The following is a 21,896-nucleotide window of genomic DNA, read 5'->3' on the forward strand; positions in this document are numbered from 1 at the left end:
GAGAGAATTAGAGATCAACACAAATGAGAAAAGTGGTGGGTCTTGTGATTCATAGAACAGAGAGAAATATGTTTATATATAAAATATAAAAGATAGCAATTGGCACTTGTCTGAAGCCTTCTATTAGGGGGTGCTAGTCCTGTTTTGAAACATTGATCGACATTCTAAGACTTCATTTGTACAATATTTTTGGCATTATTTACCAAAAACTGCATCAAAAATTGAAAATTTATCAAAAATAATAGACTATTCATTTTAATTTCAAAAATGATAAATTACCGCTTTCGAAAATAAATTATTTTATCAAAACAGTAATATTTGAAATAAAACAGTATTTTGATACCAAAAATACACATCCCTTATTTAACTAAACAGATAAAAAATATAATTATTTTAGTATAAAGTGATGAAATAAACTAAATCTTGAAAGGTAAAAGGGAGCATTAAACAATGTTCATTTCAACAAAAAAAAAATGGAAATTATTCATTTCAATTTTTACAGTTTTTATAAATAACTTCTTTCCAAAAACAGTAATTTATTGTTTTGGGAATTAAAATGAATAATGCACAATTTTGGTCAATTTCTTATATTTTTAACAATCGCAATTCAGTGCCAAAAATAGTGTAAAAAGCTAAAATGTTACTGAAATTGCAAAATTGTCAGAAATCTTTAAGAATACAATAACTATCTTATTAAAGCTAACTAGAGGAGATTGATAGAGTGGTAGGACTGCAAGCTGCACGGGTTGAAGAGCAAACCCAGGCTCAACCCAAATGGTAGAACCCTCAACCTGACCATCGGGCATGAGTTCGACCCAAGTTTGATCTTCTAAAATTGGGTTGAGCTTGAGTTAGCCCAAGTCGGATAATTTTTGTGGTTTGACTGGTTGACTTGTTGAACATCTCTAGTTTCTTTTAATTAATAAATAAATTTTTTATCTTAAAAAAAATACATCACTAGTAAATAAAATCACATACATTCTCTAAATTCATCATTGAGATAATATTTAGACAAAACCATACTTAATCAAAGCCCATATTAATAATATCCAATTGTTCACGAGCTATAATAATAAAATAAAATTAATATATATATATATATATATATATATATATAATATATATATATATGGGGGCCGTTCAAGGGCCATATGTAAAAACATATGATTAGAGATTTTGGATTGAGCTGATTTTTTTCAAGGATGGCCACTATGATGATAAGATCATCCTCACAAAAAATCAGTTCATTCAGAAACTTCTGAATCCATCAAAAGTGATTTACAAATTATTGACAAAAATTGATAAACAATCGATGGTCCACATTCTAAATCACTTTTAATAGGATTTGAAGTTTCAAATTAGACTGATTTTATTTTCAGATGATCTTCCCATCATAGAAATCATCCTCACAAAAAATCAGCTCAATCCGAAATTTCTAACCCATATTTTGAAAATCTATTAATGTTACCTTGTTTTTACATATGTTTTCTCATGTCTCATATTTTGAAATTTCTCATATATATATATATATATATATATATATATATATATATTAAAAATACGTATATATTAATATATAAGCGTCGGGTTGAGTTGGGTTGCCCGATCCCTCAACCCAAATTGATGACGGGTTGAGATATTTCAACCAAAGCTTAATTCATTTTCTACGTAACTTAACCTAGACTCACCCACTAGGTTGCGGCCTAAAAAATAGGCGTACTTACTACTTAGTCAAATCACAGCGAGTGTGAGTGGAAACACCTTTCTAAAACCGAAAAGGTTAGTGGAAACCCAACACTTAACTATGGATGAATGTGATGACAAAAAATATTATCGAACTTGAACAAGAGTAAAACACATGATTGTCTTGAATTAGTTAATGTACTCCACTCTCTTAGAGATATTATCATTTCTAAGTTCAATTCTATTACTGAAAGAACAAAGGAATATAAACATCGATCAAGTTAATATGTAAGGACTATTAGAGGGCTTTTGAAGAGTTGAAGATATGAACATATTAAATTATTATATAACATCTACAAAATACCATGCCCTAAGATACTTTTATCCTTCTAGTTCTATTCCCAGTGGGGATGTCATCAATCCATTCTCCCTTATTCAATCACCTATTAGAGTTAATCTTATATTTTATGGATATTATCTTTTATTTCATCTCTCAATATTTCCACTCATTTACCTCTAAATCCTCTTGCGAGCATGTAACAAGAACATGTCGAATTCCATATTTTTGCTCAAAACTGTTTCCAAAAATAGTTCAGAACACGAAAGATCAAGTATTACCTAAAAAAAAAACAAATAATAGTGCATTAGATGCTAGAATCAATCTTCTGCCTGATTTCCTTGACAGCATTGTGAGCTAGAAAAATATCGGTAATGGCAACTAATAGAAATAGTAAATGTAAACTGGAGAAAACTGACTTACAGTAATAACTGTACATAACACTAACAAAAACAGAAAGAAGATTAAATACACAAATCATATAGCCAAGAACTTAGTTCCGACTGCTGGCTGCATGTATGCACAAATATTTTAGAACACCCAAAAGAGCAATTACCAACTTCTATGGTATTCAAATGAACACAATAAGAAGATAGGTGTGTGGGGGATGACATCCACAAGTAGTTAGATGGTCATATCTAAGGTGCAATTTAGTGACAATCTCTCTGAACCAAAATACAACTCTTCCTTACTCCAGCTTTACCCGGCCTTCCTCTCGCTGTTGCTTCTCTGGCTCGATGGGTAAGTATTTAATACCCACAAGATCACCAACTTTGCCGATAACCTGACAAACCAAATTATCAAACTATAAAAATGAAATAGAACTATTCATTGTGCATTCTGCATAAAGTTGTGACATAATACAGATCTTTATTGCGAGGTTCTGAATAGTTGACATGGGCACATCCTTAAGAGTGCCAAAGCAGCTCCAATGGGCCACAAGGAGACCATAAATAATAATAATAATAAAGAAAAAACAACCACAAAAATAGGTGATCCTAATCATCCAATCGATGACATTCTTGTAGTAGGGAAAAATAAAGTCACTCAAAGGCAGGGCCGGAAATGGGGGCAAGAGGGGCCAACTGCCCCCACTCAAATTTTCTCAACTTTTAATATTTTTTTTTCATAAAAATAACTTAACAGATCGGGTCATAAGAGCTCTTGCCCCCACTTTTTTTTTTCAACATAAAGTAATTGCCCCCCTCAAATTTTTCTCAATTTGTTTAAAAACTTATGTAAAGTAATTGTATCCTCAATCCATTGTAAAACCATTATGTATAAAATATTTAAAATATTGAGGATGTCTCATATAGCATCATCGTGAAAGATTAGAAATCAGAGTTACTAGATATTAAATTTACCTCCAAGGCTCTCGTCAGGTCTTCCTTTGTGTGAGATGCAGATATGCATATACGTGCCCTTGCCAACAGTAGAGGGGTTGCAGGAAAAGCAACCGTCACAACAGCAACCTACAACATCATCATTTGGCGTTGATAACAAGTAGTAGATACACTTTACATAGGCTACTACTGGTCTAGTAGATTTTGGCTGCCCCAAAGAACACAATTGCTCAATGTCTTCCTCTAGTCTTTGCTAGGGATGTCAGGGGCTGGACCAGCCTATTCACAACTATTAAAAGCCAAATCTATATTCTAAATAGTATATATAATCAACATTCCTTTCATTCACAGCAAGGGTCAATGTAATATGAGTCAATTTATTTCGGTCAACATTTCAGCACTTCCTTCTTCTTAATTCAAATTTGCATAATCTCTATGTTTACTCCAACCATCCCTTTGAATATGACAAATCTTTTGCAACAAAGTCCAATTGGAATCTTGATTACCTTTAGGGGTGGTGTCCCTTTCACTTTGATTAGGGTATGGGATTTACCTAGTATAGGTCAGTTTATTGCCCAACAGAAAGAAAGTATTTTTATCTTCGAAGCCTATTGCATGGGATAGTGTACGAGGAATCAAATGATTGAACCCTCACATGTCCTAAGGATATGCATAGTGGGATTGCGGGAGTTCCCCTCATTGGTATGATCACTAGCGCGACCTTGGATCATCCTTTTTGCGATAATTTCAGCATCAGGCCTTAACTGAAATTATTTTCTTTCTTCAGAGTAAGGGTTTTATCGCTGGCAATCCTAGTTTTCATTCAAAAGTGGGTTTGGAAGAAATCCAAAGAGAACAATAAGATGTGGATGTGGGACAAAAACAGACTAGTTGTAAATGGCCATTAACAGGTATGATTCGAGATATGAGTGTGGTTAAGGGTACAAAGGAAGAACATGGGGCCGTGGCAATGACTTAGAATGGCAATGGAGATAGTGGAAAAGGGTGCTCAACTTTGAAAATCCGAAGATGCAACCTGCAGCGCAATAGGACATTCATCTATTGGTTGAGATTCAACAGGAAAAAAGGATAAGGGCCTTTTTTGTAAGGTATTGGAACTTCTTTTCCTATGAGTAAGGCATTGTTTGGAAGCTCCGAAATTTTTCCCTGGAATTTTTTTTTGACAAAATGAAATACATTTGGAATTTTCAAAAGAATACAAAATCTTTTCAAGGAAAGATTTTTCAGGAAAAACTTTCCAAGCTTGCCAGCGGGGCCTAAAGATAGAATGTTTGCCCTTTTAATAAGGTCTACAGATAATTGTCTAATTACTCGACCAGCTAACAAATTAGTCTATATCTTTGAATCAGATCATCATCATCATCCTCAATTAAACTTGTGTATTCCTTCTAACTGGGGTTGTTATCAATCTTCATTTCACATTACCAAACCATCTCAATCGACCTTCCTAAGTTTATTAGCTACTAGGTGCATTCTTACAATTTTTTTTTCATTAATCAAATGGCGGAAGCATTCATTTCTAAATATCCATGAAAGTATCAATAATTAAATGAGGTACCTTGGTTCCAGTAAAACTTCATGTTTATCCTCCATAATCTTGATCTAGCAAGCTTTTTCACTTCTAATTTTTCATTTTTAAAATCTCAGACCTGCTACCATCTAGTGCAACCTAGTTACAGGTCCCTTAACAAACTCTAATACCAGGCATGCGTCTCCAGTACTTCAACCTTATCCATCATCCTGCAGTGCCATCTAACCTCTTCAGAACCCCAGATCAAGTAACCTTTAGATATTAAAATTTCAATCATAAGCTTAAAAGCCATCCTAAACAATCCTTAAAATCCCCTCTCTTTCAACATCAAAAACCTTTATAATACCAAATCCCATACCACCTTTTGCAGTCCTTGTCCACCCTATAAAGCTACCAACATTAGATCTGCATTCATTCCTATTATTTCTTTTTATTATTGAAAAAGAATTTACACACACACACAAATATATATATATATATATATATGGGAAAATTACTAAAAAAGGGTTAAATATTTTAATATTTACAAAAAAGAATCTATTTTAAAAAAATTACCAAAAAAGAATTAAGTCGCTGGACAGACCAGAATTTTAGTTACTTCCCATCTATATATATACAGAGAGAGGGTCATATGGACCACATGCTAATGTGGCGCCCAAAACCACCACCAAGTGCCACATTTTTGTAGAGCATGAAATTTGATCAACTTCTAAAAAGACAGAATTGAAAAAGGAGATCTTTTCACCGCTGAATTTAAATTTTAAATCTAGGAGTTCAGTGGTCGTCCATTTTCGAACTCAAGATCTAACACAAAAAATAATGTTTTTTTTTTTTTTCAGCATGTTTTTTTCAAACCTAATCTAGACCACAAATCAAGAGGGATGAGGTGTCATTTGGACAAAAATGCCCACGTTTCTACTCGCCTGCTTTTTTCATATCATTATAGTCGTATCCCTCTCTCGCCTCTGGCTTATCGCTCCCTGTTCTCGTTCCTTGCCTTCGCCTTTCTTTCGCATCTTGATCCAACGTGGCAGTCCACATGGCTCAAATGTGAACCTCGGTCTGTGTGTGTGTGTGTTAAAAATGTGCGGTAACAGTCCAACATACTGTGTTGGTGTGAGGGTGGGAGAGAGTAAGAGGGGGGAGTGTAATTGACTGAGAGTCACTAAGCCAAAGAGCCAAAACCAACGAAAAGATGTACTTGCAACTCAGATTCTACAAGACAATTCCTCCCATCTACAAATAAGGACGTATAAGAGATACCCCCTAAAATCACCCAAGGTGGAAGATCACCTATATAACAGAGGTTTACTTTTAAAACCAGTCTCAAAGGAAAGTGTTTCTTGTTATTGAATATGCAACTGTTCCTTCCTTTCCACAATGCCAATGCCAAAGCAAAAGAAAGAAACCTCCACAACGAATTCCATTAAGGGGTGAGAGCAGCTTAGATTCCCAAATCTTCAATATTCACTAGATCTGCCAACTATTCCAAGGTATCTATTCTGATCTGGAGTAAATGCACTTGTTAGCAATTAGGACACCATCTTAAATCACTCTGTTGACAAAACCTCCTTGGAAGGGGTAAATCATAGAGGCCATCACTAATTGGAGTCTAGAAATCAATGCTTGGGAGATGATATTACGAACTACACAAAAATCTAATAGGTTTGGAATCCTTCAATGATTCAACCCCCTTCGTTTTAAGCAATTAACCAAATAAATGTAGTATAAACCTCAAGCAAATAAAGGCCACATGAAAGGATTTGTCTCATCATGTCATCAATAATGATGTGCCAGTGTTTCTTGAAAAAAAGATCATCCAGCCCAAGAGCTTAGTGCCCACAAATTTCCTAAGAACCCCAAGAATCTCCTCTTCAGAGGGTCTCCAAAGAAGAACTATGAGTGGAAACAAAAAGTCAAAGTGTAGGCCATTCATGATGTTACGTCTAAAAGCATGCTACTAAGTTTCTCCTAGAAGATGTCAATCGGACAGACGGACGGACACACGCACCTACCCACACACCCACACAGAGACCATGATTGTCTCATCACATTACATATCCCTCCCTCCCTCACAAAAACCAGCAGCCGGTGTAGGAGAAGATGTGGGTGAGCCAGCTAATTCCCATTGAGTGGAGACTGAGGGGACAAGGGGCCAAACAAAAAAGATGATTAGAGGAACACGGGCTAAGGAAACACTGTATTTTCCAGCCATATTATATGTTATTATGTATTTATCTTTTATACATTTTAATTCAAAAATTCGGGACTCTTGGAAAATCCATGAAAAAGTTCAGCCATATATCATGTTAGCATTGAAAATTTTAAAAAGGGCATATAATACACAACCTATATGTGAAATTACAAAGAAGGTTATTAAGCTCCAATCCTGTAAAATATCTCATATCTGAATGTAATTATCACCATTATGTTAAAATAACCAGTTCAAATACAGAAATACTCACATTCTGTTTAAGGCACTCCCGGGAAAATGCAGGGATTTTTGCCGGATTGTAAAGCATTATTGGCATTACTGGAGAATCGTTATCCCCGAGAACTTCGAACCCCATCTTCTTCAGTTCTGACCTGAAAAAGTTGCTGTTCTCACGAATTCGTGCAAGTTTCTGAGCCCCTAAGTAAAACCAAATGTAACACAAGTCATAATCAGATATATCCCACATTAAGGTTTCAAGCCTTGAAATGATCACTCTTCACAAACCTCTACTGGAACCATCCTCTCCAACAATAACCTGTATGGAAGATATAATTTGTTGTGCTGCAGGTGGTGAGATTGATGTTGCATAAAGATGAGCAGGGCAAGTGTATTTCAGATATTGAATAAGCTCCTGGAAAGGACAAGACAAAGATTAATAACTGCAAATGCACAACCTAAGTTCATAGCTCACTTTATCTACCCAAAGAAATTGTAACACTTCTAGATGATAGAAATAAAAGAACAGAAGACAATGATGATAAAGCACAATGTAGTGCAGCAATGGCACAAAAATCACGTTATGGCACCATTGACAACAGGATTTTCACCTTAAAATGAATTCTGAAACAAAACAAAACAAAACAAAGTGGTACCCTCATTGATGTGACAGCCAGCAGTCTTTGGCCACTTATGAGCATAGGTCATACTTCTGAATATTTAATAGAGAACATATACAATAAACCCAGGATCCATCATCCTTATAAAACCTAGTGTTGTAACTTACCAATGACAAACTCATCGATGCTGCACAGCCTAGATTAAAAGCTTCATAAGTCTTTCCCCCATCCCCAAAACCCATCATTTCCTTCTCCTATCCTAAAAGTAAGTAATCTCCCTTGTATTGAGACGGGGAATAATCAATCACGAAATTGAAATTCTAGAGGTGCGGGATTCCTTCTAATTTTATCTTTCCGCTTTTCTCTCTTCTTTTCCAAATCATTATCCTAGCAGAATTGTGTTACGATTCCAGTGTCACAGTGCGTCACCCGTCTGACACCCAAGTCCGTTGAGGATGATTGACTTTGATTCCCTCATATAGATTTCTACTTCAAATGCCAAAAGTAGGTGCTACATGGTTCTGTTTTTGGTTTGCTTGATTTAGAGAGAAAAATAAGAAAAGAAGAATGCAAGAGGAAAATAAAGGGAAACAAAAAAAAAAAAAAAACATTGGTGTAGGGCCAAAGGAAACCTGATTTCGGCTATAAAGAGAAACAGACAAACTTTTTATCAAAAAGAGCAAAAAGAGAGTGGTATATTTCAAGGGGAACTGCCAAATTCCATTCTACACTTTAGTTTACCCATTAAAGAAAATTCATTCCACACTTTTCACCATTTCAAAAGTAGACCTGAGTTAAGGAGAAAAATGATAGGAAAAAAAAAAACCTTGGATCCAGCAATATAACCACCGCATGATCCGAAAGATTTCGTAAAAGTTCCCATCATGATATCCACATCTGCGGTATCCACTCCAAGGAGCTCACAAACACCTCTTCCTGTTTTCCCAACTGCTCCAATGCTATGGGCCTCATCTAAATAAGTGTATGCCTGTTGAGAGAGAACAGAAGATAAGGAAGGAAAAAAATTCTCATAGTGCCATAGAAGATTTATAAGCAGAGTTAATAAGTGCTTGTCAGGATTAAGGATATCAAAACAATGATGAAATTAACAGTGAGCTATGCACAGTTGCATACTTCGAAACCAGGCTTTACCACTGATTCACAATCTCATACCAAACTCCCTGTCACCAAAGAAAAATACTAGGGGCAACAAATTGGCCAAATAAACTTGATAAGCAACCAATAAAACAGCTCTTAAAAGAATCAGGTCAGATTGACCAATTGAAACCAGAGCCAGTCTAAGTTCAGCTTGTGAAAAGACTCGGATCAGATTAGTTTTAACCCCAATCTGTTGCCAGACATAAAAGAAAATGCTAGCAGGCAATTTCAGATAAACATAGACCTTTCAGAATGTTGTTAGCCCACCATTCACGCGCTATCTAGTACAATCATTGCAGGTAAAAGGAAACTTGCAGATTTTACCCATCTATGGCTACCGTTGAGGATTGGGTTGGTCAGTGAGCTGAAGTGACAAAACCTCCAAATCTCAAGGTAGAGGGATGAGGCTACAAAATTGTCATTTTTTCAAGTTGCCAAACTTAACTCTATATTTAACATATTGAATATTCTTTATTAAATCATCGGTATACATTTTGAAATATCCATATTGTGTCAACATGAGCCAGCCCATAAGGGCTTAAAAGATCCAGGTAACATGGTGGATGATGCAGCTACAATCAGTGAACTAATTCCAGGCAACTTATGTGAAACATAAAGCTCCTGTCTCGACGACGCAAGAGTGGATATTTTTGCTCCAGCTTTTTTGTTCCTTTTTCTACTTGATTAAGGCCATGTGGAGCATGCTACTACACAAGCACGACATTATAGCCAGAAGTTTCAAGCAGCTTACTCTTTCGTGCGGGAGAACTATTCTCTTCACAAGAGCTTAAATTAGCATCAATTGTGAGCAGTGTTGTCAAATGCAGTTGCATACTCGCATATGCTACAGTCACATACCCCAAAAATATGCTATCTGCCAATATGCGATGACATGTTGTAGTATGCGATGACATAATATCCAACGGTCAGAAATTTTTTTTGCAGCATATGCAATAGCATACTGTCCAACAGTCAGAAAATTTTTATTGCAGCATATGCAATGTGCAAAATCACATGTGCTGGTCGCACATGCTATTTAACAACATTGATTGTGAGCAATATGACAAAAAAAATGGAAATTTCCCATTTATATTGAATGAACAGAAAGCCTAGTAGCAGCTTCACTGGAACTGTACAACCAATAAGTAGGCACAAATACTGTAGATGAAAGAAAAAAGTCATTTTAACAGATATGCAAAAGACTAAACAATCATCAGCTTTGCAATCTGTTACAAAACAAAATAAAAATGCTTATCCTGCCAAGGGTACCAATGGGTGGGTTCAAAGTTAACTTGCATTCAAGGTGATACAGATCTCACCCGCGTCAACTTGACCAACTTGGGTAAGATTGAAGACAAGCCCATCAGGCATCTGTGAATATCCAGGAAGTAAACTTGGTTCAAACCAAATTTTAATGGAAGAGTCCTAACTCCTAACTACAAATTTTTTCCATTTGATTTTGTAACTTGTTAAGTGTAATTCACAAATGAGACAAGAACAACAAATTCCTATTTTTGTAATAGTGAAGATGATATTGTGACTTTAATTTATTATCTTACATTGGGAAAGAAATTATCCTACTCAAGGTCAGCCTAAAAACATATATAAGTGTCCACAAAAATTTTGTTGAATGGTTTATGATACATGGAACAAAGTAGAGGGGTCATTTCAGAAAGCACTCAAAATGTTTGAATTTCAAGCAACAACACATTATGTTACTATAATAATCAAATCTATCCATAAAATGTATGTAAATATATATATCTTCAAATGATCTTAACATCTTATATTTCAAAATACAACACAAAATACAAATGTTACCAGCTCATAGGGGCATAACCTTATATTTCTTGCAGACTGTTATGATTTCAGGAAGTTTACAGAGCTCTCCTTCCATACTGTAGATTCCCTCCACAACGACAATTATCTTTTTCCAAGGTCTACGCGTCCGAGGCTGTCCCTCAGCAATTTGTTCTCTCAACACTTCTTCCAAATGAGATGGTGCTAAAATCAAAATAATAAAAAATATATAAAGCATATGCACAAGCATCCTTTGAACCAAAATTTGGATAGCTACATTTGTATCTCTCACCATACAGTAAACTTACTATTATGTTGGAAAACCCGAACTGTAGCTCCTGATCCTCGAGCACCATTGACAATTGAGTTGTGGTTCAGAGAATCACTAATTATCAATCCTCCCTGTGTACAACCATAATGAGCAAAGGAAATGCACTAATAGGAGACTATTAGATTATTAGAAATGAAACCAACGCACATATATTTATCAAATAAAAAACAAAAAGAAACCAAAGCAGGTATCACACAGAACCTAACTATTCACAATAGTCTTGTTCAAGCAACTGGACATACCTTGCCAATCAGGACAGGAAGAATGGCAGAGTTCGTGACATAGCCCATACCAAAGACTATTGCAGCTGGCTTTCCAATAAATCTAGCAACACACTCCTCCACTTCAGTGTGCAATATTGTGGTGCCTGGTGACATAACTGCATTAGCTGAAACCCCAAGTGCATAATAACTGCATCTTGAAGTGTAAAATACATACCACCATCTACACGAGTGCTACAAGTACTTGGAGAAAATCTCTTCAACGAGTCAATTACACGTGGGGTGCAGTATTCATCTGATGCTGCGAACCCGAGATAATTGTAAGAACCCAAGTTAAGACATTTATTTTTGTTCGGGGTACGCCTGGACAAAAAGCAAACAGCTGGATCATCCTCGACACACATTTCGAATTGATTTACATTCTCAAAAAATAAAAGAAAGATGACAAGTGGAAGTTCATTGTCTACAATATCCAGTTATTTCATGATAAATTATTAAATTCTCCATGCAATTTCAATTTCATTCAACTTTAAATTGTCAGACGAAAGGATGACTTGTGCCAGTGGTACCCAATTCAATTGTACCAGGAAAAGTTGCTACTTGCACTCTATGGTTGATACTTATCCAGTGTAATGGAAGTTTGGTAGGTGAAGAAAAAAACTTCCAAAACCAATGGGGAAGCTCACTTTAGTGTCTTGTTATTGTCATTTGAGTGACGCTCAACCACGTCAATCCAAGCATCAGGAGCACTTGCTATTGGTCGTCCAAAACAGTCCTATCAAAAGGAGTAAACAAATGGGATAATTAGCTATAGTTCTGGAGTAATAAAACATAAATAACATATTGTGTAGTACTTATAAAAAAGTTGTAGATATGTTAGAGAGTAGCTGACTATCTTATGAAGACAATAACAGTGAAAAGGGACGGAATTCATGAGTTGTAATAACAGTAAAAGACAGAGAGTTCAGGAATAGCAATCCAGTAAATGTCCAAAATCAGTGAAAAGGGACGGAATTCATGAGTAGCAATAACAAAAAAACAGAGCTCAGGAATAGCAATCACAGTGAAGTAGATGGAGTTCAGGAGTAGCAATCATGGTGAAGTAGATGGAATTAGGGAGTAGCATTCACTGGAAATGTGCAAAGAAGCACTATAAACAGTTTATACTTTACATTCTCCAAAAGTACATATCAAGAGAAAATATAAGGATACATCCCCAAAAATGGGGATAAGGTGCAGATGTGGCTGTAGTTGTTTACATTTGATCTTCTTCATCGAGATTGGGTTGGCGTTCAGCGTACCGTACTGTATCAAAAATCAGGCATTAGATGGATGCCCCAAGGGGTCAAGGCCTTCTCCAATAATCAATAGGTGAGGCAGATTGATTCTTATCATCCCAGACTTACTTTAATAGCTGATTGAGTCCTTCCAAGGGAGCTATGTTGTTCAAGTCTCGAAACATCTAATCTGACTAATAGTTGTAGCAAACAGGTTACCCTTGGAAACAATAGTATTTTTCTACAAGTCCTCCTTCCAAGGGACCATGTTGTTGAAGGCCTAAAACATCAACTCCAACCGGAATAATTGTAGCAGACACGTTCACTTTTGAAAAGTCTACTATTGTGTTTTATCAAGGTAAGTTTCCTTGTCAAAACTACATAATAGTTTGTTTTTTCATGGCTTGAAAAATAGATGCAAATCATGCATTCCTCACATTCTTTGTTTATTACGCTTAACTTTATACCTTTCAAATGCATGTAGCAGTTCGACTACATGAGATGACAAATTCCTGAAGATGACCACTTGGATGATGCATGTAAAATAGTCAATCCAGGTGCAAAGTGTGGAGACATCTACCTCAACGACATGTAAAAACTTAATAATGTAAGCATGCCCACAAGGTTGTACCTTTGGATAATGAATCTAAACCACCTCAAAAAGAATGTAGAACCCCAATCATGAATATGAGGTGTTTGGGCATGACCATGATGCTAACAACTAGGGGAAGGTGTGAGTAGGGGCCATAGGTGATTAATCCATTAGTGAAAAGAGGGTGGTCACATACAGTCAACCATGAATATGAGGTGTCTAGGGAATGCAATAAGAGAAAGCATAGCACTCATGGACACAAGATCCGCTTGGATCGGTATTGCAATATCCTTCCACTTGGTCCAACAATGTAGAAACACCTTCTACTCAAACTAGTCCCAGAAGCAAACAAAGAGGCCTCATACATCATCGACATAAATCAATGGGTAAGAATATATATTTAGGGAAGGGTGAGGTAGCATTTATATAATTGTTTTAATTTAATAATTGCAACTCGGTGATTCCATAGTTCCTCGTGATGCATTCGTTCAAATTCTTTCTTGTTATCCTCCTTCCTCTTTCTAACTTGAGCATAGAGATTAGTTTTGCAGTATCTACTAAGTGGTCCAAGATGATCACATGACTAGGGGATAACATGTAATGTCCAACAACAACAAAAAGGTTGACCGAGTCAACCATTGTTGACTCAAGTCAAGTTGACTTGGTCAAGCGTTGGTCAACTAGTTTTGACTAAGTAAAACTGACCAAAGTCTATATACTTAGAAGATTCAAATAGAGTTAGATATTTTAGTAAATATCTAGATTTTGTTTTTTTTATTTATATGGGGTGAAATTTTGATGCCTAACTTTTACATCAAAAACTTTGGGTATCTAAGTAAATCCTTTAAGAAAATAAGTTTAAAATCTAGCCCATCATCCAGGGGCGGATTTACAATGGGGGCAGTGGGGGCAATTGCCCCCACAAGAATTTCTAAAATCCATAGGGAGGCATTAATAATTTTTAAAATTTTTTTAACATTCTACTGCTTTGCCCCCATAGAAGTTTTGAAATTTTTTTTATTTGTAATTTGCCCCCACAAATTTTTTTAACATTCTACTACTTTGCCCCATAGAAAATCAGAAAATTTTTCTATTTGTAATTTGCCCCCACGAAAACAAAATCCTGGCTCCGCCCCTGCCATCATCCTTCTCATTAGAGAAATCTGAGATTTGTGTTTCATCTTCTTCCCATTTACTAAGAGAAAGGAAGGAAGGTAAGGAAAGGAAGATACAGATTTGAGGTAGGCCCTTACATTTTTATAATAGCTTAGACTTTTCTTCAAGATCTTTTAAATTAAAGTAGTGAATTGATTGTCAAAATATACATGCGTATTTTCCTAATTTTTTTTTAATGTCTTGTATATGTTTTAGTTATTAAAAAGAATGTATAGAATTAGATATGTGTTACATATATTTAGAATTAGAAGTTGCTGATTTTTTTTTTCATATGCATTACATATGTTCTTTTAATTTTTATTTATTAAAACTTGTTGTTTTTCTGTACTCCACGTATTTTTCTACATACTTTATACGTGTTTCAAATGTATTTATTACATACTAAAAAGAAAATTCAGCAACTATACAAGTAGTTTTCACATACAACTTACATATTTTGTACATACTTTATATGTGCTCTAGTAGTTCTAAATACATGTATAGAATGTGTTTTCATTTCTTTATAAACTTGTTGTTTTATTTTTATTTTTATTTTATATATTTTACAAATATATATATATATATATATATATATATATATTCTAGTATTTCAAATACATGTATAGAATTTCATTTACAAATTTTAACTTGCTGATTTTTATATGTTCTAATTTTCAAATTAAAAAGTTGGGTAAAGAAAATATTTTATTTAAAATAAAATATAAAAACGAGTTCTCAATTGATTGTCATGTTTTTCAAATACCCAGTTGATAGATATTTCGATTAATTGTCGTGCAAGACACAAAGAGGAGAGATGCTCTAGTCATAAACTGTATAAGTCACAATAAGATAGATGCTTCCGTGTATGTTGTGTAAGGCACGAAAGAAAGATGCTTCAACTGATAATTGTGTAAGACACAAAAGAAAGAAAAGGAAAAGAGAGATGAGACTTTACATTTAAGAGTGGACTGGATGGTTAAGACACGTGTATGTCTTACTTTCAATACATTTTGAAAAGAAAACAAATACCTATAAGTAGTATTTTAGTGATTTATTAAAGAGATTGTGAAAATCTATAAAGAATAACATGGTGTGACATTTTCGGAACAATACGTTATTCTAAGATACTAGTTGCATTGTTTGAGTTCTTATGTATTATAGGATGCATAAGACCACAACATCACAACAGGAATTCGGGAATTTCCTTCCTATTTTTAATAGAAAACAAAATGTAAATAGTTGTATAATTGATAAAAATTATCGAGGATCACATGCATGCTAGATTAGCATAGATGAAGATGGCTAGTTAATGATCATTAATAATTTAGAGTAGTCAAAAAAGAATAACCTAATTGATTTGGCTTATTTCTTAATGCATTGGTCAACGACCAACCTGAGCCAGAAAATAGTTATCCAAATGTGGTACAGGTTGGCCATAAAATCAAAAACTAACGATGGGGTTCCACACTGATGAAATATTAGAAAAATCATATCTTGACTGAGATGTTCACATCAGTCATAACCTTCAACTCTCTATTATAGTACTGTACTATTTGATGTTATATTATGAACAATAGTTTTTCAGATTTTAATTGTGTTTCAATTTCCTACTAAGTTTTATGATATCAATGTTTAATTATTTTCAATCATGTGCTGAATATCAAACATGCATGAAATGTTTAAACTTCATGTAGGATACTATTATTTAGAATTGTAAGATTCCCCTACTAGATAACTTTCCCGTTACTCACTCCTACAACAATACAAATTTTAGGCACACTTGGTTTACATAATCTTTCAAAGGAAACTCAGATTCAGGGCTACATAGATAATCAGTCCAAACTTCTGGGGGAGAATTATGGGTATTGTTATTGAGTTACTGAACTAGAGTTAGGTTCAAAAGTCTACTAATGTTTTCTATTGTATCTATGACACAGTATGTGTTGTTACTCTGATTTGTAAATATATCTAAGTGCATCGAGATTTGAGGATACCTCTGTATTTTGTTGAGCAATAATCAGGTATGATTTTTATTATAATATGTAAATATCTTTTGTGTCTTATATATGATTATCATGTTATGGATTAAATATCATGCCTCTGGATTCAATTTGGGAATCATGGGGTTTCAGGTCAAGTTTTTGGAGCATGGCACAACATCTATTGTGTGCATGCTTAGCACACAAGCGCATCTTTCAAATAAGATTTACTTATGACCACTGGAGTGGTGGAGCATGGTTCCACGACCTAGTGTGCTCCACAAGGTCATGAGATCAAGTCTCCCCACCTTCAACTTTACCCGATACACCTATTTTTGGTGGCAAGGCATATCCACAAGGATTAGTCTCACTTCTAAAAGGGTGGAGACACCATGTCCCATCATATTAAAAAAAAAAAAAAAAAAACTTATGTTTTGAATTGTTCTAGAAATAAATTGATCTCCTAATTAGAAGTTGACAATCTCTTCAAATCAAAGGATTGTATTTGCCTGGGGTTGGTATGAGATTTCTTATCCAGAAAATATGTTTAAGGAGTGGAGACAAACTATCTTAAACTAGGAGTGGAGACAAACTATCTTACACTAGGTCAATCTCCATTAGTATGTTTGCACTAATTGTATTTCAATATAATCCATCTTTTTCAACGGATTTAATTTATCTTTACTAACGTAAAAATTTCCCTGGATCATTAAAGAAAGTAAAAGAAACTACATTTAATCTGAAAATCACCCTATTTTGCTCTTCATATTTGCATCCCAATCTCATCGTCCAAACCAAAACACTAAAGAAAACAAAAGATTATCTAATCACATAATCTAGCAATCGATATTTGTCAATTAGAACATCTCTAAACACAATGAAAGAAAACAAACAATCCAATAAGCAAAATTATCGAAAAACTTAATACCATTGGGGAACAAATGAATCAAAAAAAGAAAAACAAATACAAATGTTAACCTGTATACGGAGATACAAACGCCGAACGTAGAAATCCTCAAGTCCTAAGCAGATCGGCGCGTACCCCTGTTTCAAAATCAAAAACGAGAAACGATCGATCAGAGAAAAAATAAGTTCTGCCAACCTAAAATTTAAATCTAACAAGATCAAAACGTACATGAAGATTGCTGGTACTCCACCACTCGAGACATTTCCTGAACAAATCTCTAATTTGACCGAACGTAAACAGTAATCCGTAGCTGAAGAGGGTTGTTAGGGCAGTTGTATACGGAATCGTGATCATCTTGATCGATGTGGTTGAAACCTCGAAGTAGGCGAAGAAGAAACTCCGCGAAATCGAAGGACGGATCGTTCGAGCAAACGAAGGCCAGATCTAAAATAGAGAAGGGGATGACTAATCCAATCCTCCAATCCCCCATTTTGATTTTTCTAATCGAATCGACTCGACTCGTCTCGTCTGGTCTCGATTGAATTTCGGGCCGGTTGTTACTAGGACTCGTCTGAGCTAACTCGTAAAGTCGAATCGGAAATTGGGACGACGACTCATTCAACTCGCAATCTGAAATATTGGCACACCAACTTTTACTTGTAACATGCCGATTTATTCAAATTAAATGATTTGCCTGGGTATAGATAGTCATTCCATATTTTTAGTTTTTTACTGAAGTACTACATTTTTTTTTATCTCAGAAAATTATCCAACTTCTTTTCCTTCAAATGCTTTCCTTAAAAAAAGTTATGGATTGCTATTTTGGAGAGCTCTTTTATGTTGGAGTTTAAATTGTATAGGGTAAAAGTTGAATTGAATTTGAATCATACACGTGTCTGAATTTAAGAAGTGAGTCACCACTTGGGTGGGATAGGGTCCAACGTTGTCCTATTATGTTATTCTTGAGATGCTTGCCAGACCTGCTCAACGAAGTGAGGCTGAGTCGAGCTGGTCACCTCCTCATCCTTAGATAGAGAAGGGTAAATCAGATTAGAATCTTATAATGAATTTTCCTATTTTATTTAAGTTAAAATTGGAGAGAATCTTGAGGATTTAAAAGTGATTGATTGCATTAATTACATTCTTTTCTAAAGAATTATTTCTAGGGCTTAAAATGGATCGGATATGAGTGTGTCAATATCTATATCCGAATCTGAATTTGACTTTGATCATACTAATTAAGACTATATCTGAACTATTTTACTTTTATTAAAATCATATTCAAATTCAATCCGATCGAATTAATTGATTCATGTCTAATAATGTCAAATTATTTAAGATTATTTCAAATAAAATTATTAAATATGATTAAATGGTGACATGACCTAACGATCTCTCCATTTTGAAGAGAGGCATTAACCATTACACCCAACCATTGTTGGTTGATGAAAGATGACTTAAAACATATAACAATACAACTTGTAAGTAATATATCATTCGAATCTTGGCGAATATAGGGACGGAAATGTATCTGACCCGAATCTAACTTGAGTCAAGGGGTATCAATCCATATCCGAATCTAACTTGAGTTAGGGCAAATGGTAGGAATTGATTTAGATTATGGTTAAAACTCTAATGTATAACATTTGAATGCTTAAAAACATTGATAAATATTTTATAAATTATTGATAACAAGAACTTGTTGATAATGCGTTAAATCTACATTTTTTTTTTTTGTTTGCTTATGCCGATCATGAAATGTCGACATTTGTTAAGCCATGTCAATAGGATACGAGCAGCATAACTTAAGCCATGTCGACAAGACACGGGCGACATGAAATAAGCCATGTCAATTGTGTTCATTCAACATCTTTTTTTTTAACTAAAAACCTCTATGTTGGTGAGACACGAGTGACATGGCTTAATTAATGTCGACAAGACTCGGGCGAAATGACTTACGCCATGTTAGACATGTCCCGTTGACACAAAACATTTCTATAAAACATAAAACACAAAAATGAAGATCGATAAATACATGGAAAGATACAAGTTTTAGTTTAAAATTTTGAAATATCTTATTCATTGCCTTAGCATTCTAAGGCACTCGAAAACCTGATGAAAATGAACATAATATCTTGTATATAATTATACCAAGAAATGAACAAGCAACGGAAGACTGTATACATCTAACAGTATAAAGGTAAATCAGAGTGCAGAAGGTGTAGAAATATACAAGATTATAAGAATATACTCTCACTCTAACATTGAACCTAACACTTAACTAAAAATCTATATACATCCTGAACGAATTAACTTCTAGTAGGGGTAGCCCCAATGCTCATCAGGTGGCAAACTTTGGTTGTCTATATGACCAGTCATATGCTCCTCACTCGTCGGATTCACGCCCGCCTTGGCAACAACAAATTCTGAAACTTAAAAAAAAAAAAAGGATGAGTAACAATGGTTACTCAGTAAGCCCACAAACAATTCCCACTACTAACCTCTCCTAACATGAACTAATAAACATACTGAATCATTTTAATACATGCAAAATTTTACGAAATAAACTACAAATAACTAATATATATAGCTAGGGATAAGCAACTAAATATTTTAAAATATTCACATTACATCAATCAATAGTATTCACCATAGCATTTCTTTTTATATCATTCTAATTTATAACATTGACACAATAAACATGATTTTCATTTTATAATTAAAAATAGAGCAACATATACATAATACATAATGGTGGAGTAGTAGAATTAGAGAATTGAAATTCTACAATTAGATCGTTCCCAATCGGGATAGGATATTTCATAATAAAGAATTAGTTCTTGATTTTGTGACTGGTCGTTATTTACACATTTGCGGGATCATTGATCCGGCTTAGGCTGGCCGTTTGATGTGACTGTAAGCAATGAGTCTCTTTTCGATGTATTAGAATGTTTAGGTACTCTAGATTGTTAGTGATCACTAATTAACAATCTTTGTCTATGCTTATCAAGCGTGCATGTGATTCCTATTATACAATTCCATTCGTGTATGACCACCTTTACATTACAAGTTCATTAATAAAAATAGAGAAGAATAATCTCGGATTCTAGTTGTGACTTCACTTTCATACATGTCCCATACCACATATGAGCTTGGATGTCCCTATCATGTATTATTACGAATGATATGATGCAATATCCCTTCAAGCATTCACAAACTCTTTAACAACTCACGAAATAGCTATATATATATATAGCATTTTTCTTTAAAAATAAATGAGATTTTAGCATTAAAGGTTGAGAATGAAGATCCAGCTTCCTACCATACAATAGTGGCCCACCGACCTAAGATAAATAATAGAACAGAAAGTAAACTGCGTATTGCGCTACAAATATGAAATAAACATGTAATCACAATTAATTATCATAGATATCCATTCATGAACCCACACACAACACAACAATGTAAAATGTAAACATCACTCTTAGAATGTGATTCTGACATTTTATCATTTCATCCCCTTTTTCTTTCTTACCGGTATTTTCACTTTTCAATTTTTCGAATACAGCATTCATTTTTCCAATTTTTAATTTCATTTTGATCCTTTAACAAAAAAACTATCAAAATTTAGTCAAAACAGGGTCTCAACAATGCTCGAAACCAAACTGTCGAAATTATGAAAAATTGATGAAAATTTGACTAAGTGTCAAAAATACAAATTTTCAAAGTTTTTGAAATTGAAAATAGATTTTTGGAAATGAAAGCCTTGAATGCGAGATTCGACATTATGTAATTTTTATAATTCAATTCAAAATAACGTAAGAGATATTTAGTTTTAAAAATATGAAGAAAACGTCGAAATTTACGTTTTGTTCTTAGAATAAAAAATTGGATTTTGATCATTTGAGATTTAGATGTTAAAACCATTCCCACTATTTTGAAATGGAAGGGTAAAATCTTAATTTTATTAAATAACTTAAAGTAAACTTAAATGTTTTTAATGAAATAAAGGGTTGAAAAATATATATAAGTGTTACGGAGATAAAAACAAAAACCAAACTTTCATTTATGTCAAAAGAAATTTTGATGGCAACGTCGTCAACAAGCTACAGGTTGCGTGAAAATTTTGATTTTTCAACTAAATTTTCAAGTTTTTTCCACGATACTTCAATCGATTATCTTACCTACGATTCGATTGTTAAATTACAATAAAAACTCATCAAACATTAAAACATTGCACGTGAATTTGAAACAAACAAAAAGAATTCTATATTTTAAATCAACATTATAATTTCGATAAAAATCCTAAATGCAAGTTTCTAAATCTACCATTATCAATAGGAATTGAAAGTCCCCTACCAAAGTTCACAGTTGTTGGACCCGATGAGCTAGCTAAAAAATTAAGGATTTACAGTGAGGAACTCGAGGTTGGACGAACTTGGGTGTGAAACAAATGACCGTTGGTAAAGATTTTGATGACGACACTTTCTTTCCTTTTGATGATGGAGGA

At 34.2% G+C, this 21,896-nt stretch overlaps 1 protein-coding gene across 1 annotated transcript; it reads right to left on the reverse strand.

Moving 5' to 3' along the window:
• Window positions 1-2,411: 2,411 nt before the first annotated feature.
• On the reverse strand, window positions 2,412-17,864 carry LOC147398399 (long chain base biosynthesis protein 2a). Its single transcript, XM_086447588.1, has 12 exons — window positions 17,615-17,864; window positions 17,458-17,523; window positions 12,163-12,251; window positions 11,694-11,839; window positions 11,498-11,622; window positions 11,233-11,326; window positions 10,965-11,128; window positions 8,793-8,954; window positions 7,635-7,761; window positions 7,381-7,547; window positions 3,385-3,492; window positions 2,412-2,804 (listed from the first exon to the last, which is right to left on the reverse strand). Exons 1-12 carry the CDS (start codon window positions 17,738-17,740, stop codon window positions 2,709-2,711), a joined length of 1,470 nt encoding a protein of 489 aa, XP_086303714.1. The 5' UTR covers window positions 17,741-17,864; the 3' UTR covers window positions 2,412-2,708.
• Window positions 17,865-21,896: the final 4,032 nt, after the last annotated feature.

The sequence above is a fragment of the Akebia trifoliata genome, chromosome 7 (genome assembly GCF_017979445.1).
Source record: "Akebia trifoliata isolate Shusen 1 chromosome 7, ASM1797944v1, whole genome shotgun sequence".
Classification (NCBI taxonomy): domain Eukaryota; kingdom Viridiplantae; phylum Streptophyta; class Magnoliopsida; order Ranunculales; family Lardizabalaceae; genus Akebia; species Akebia trifoliata.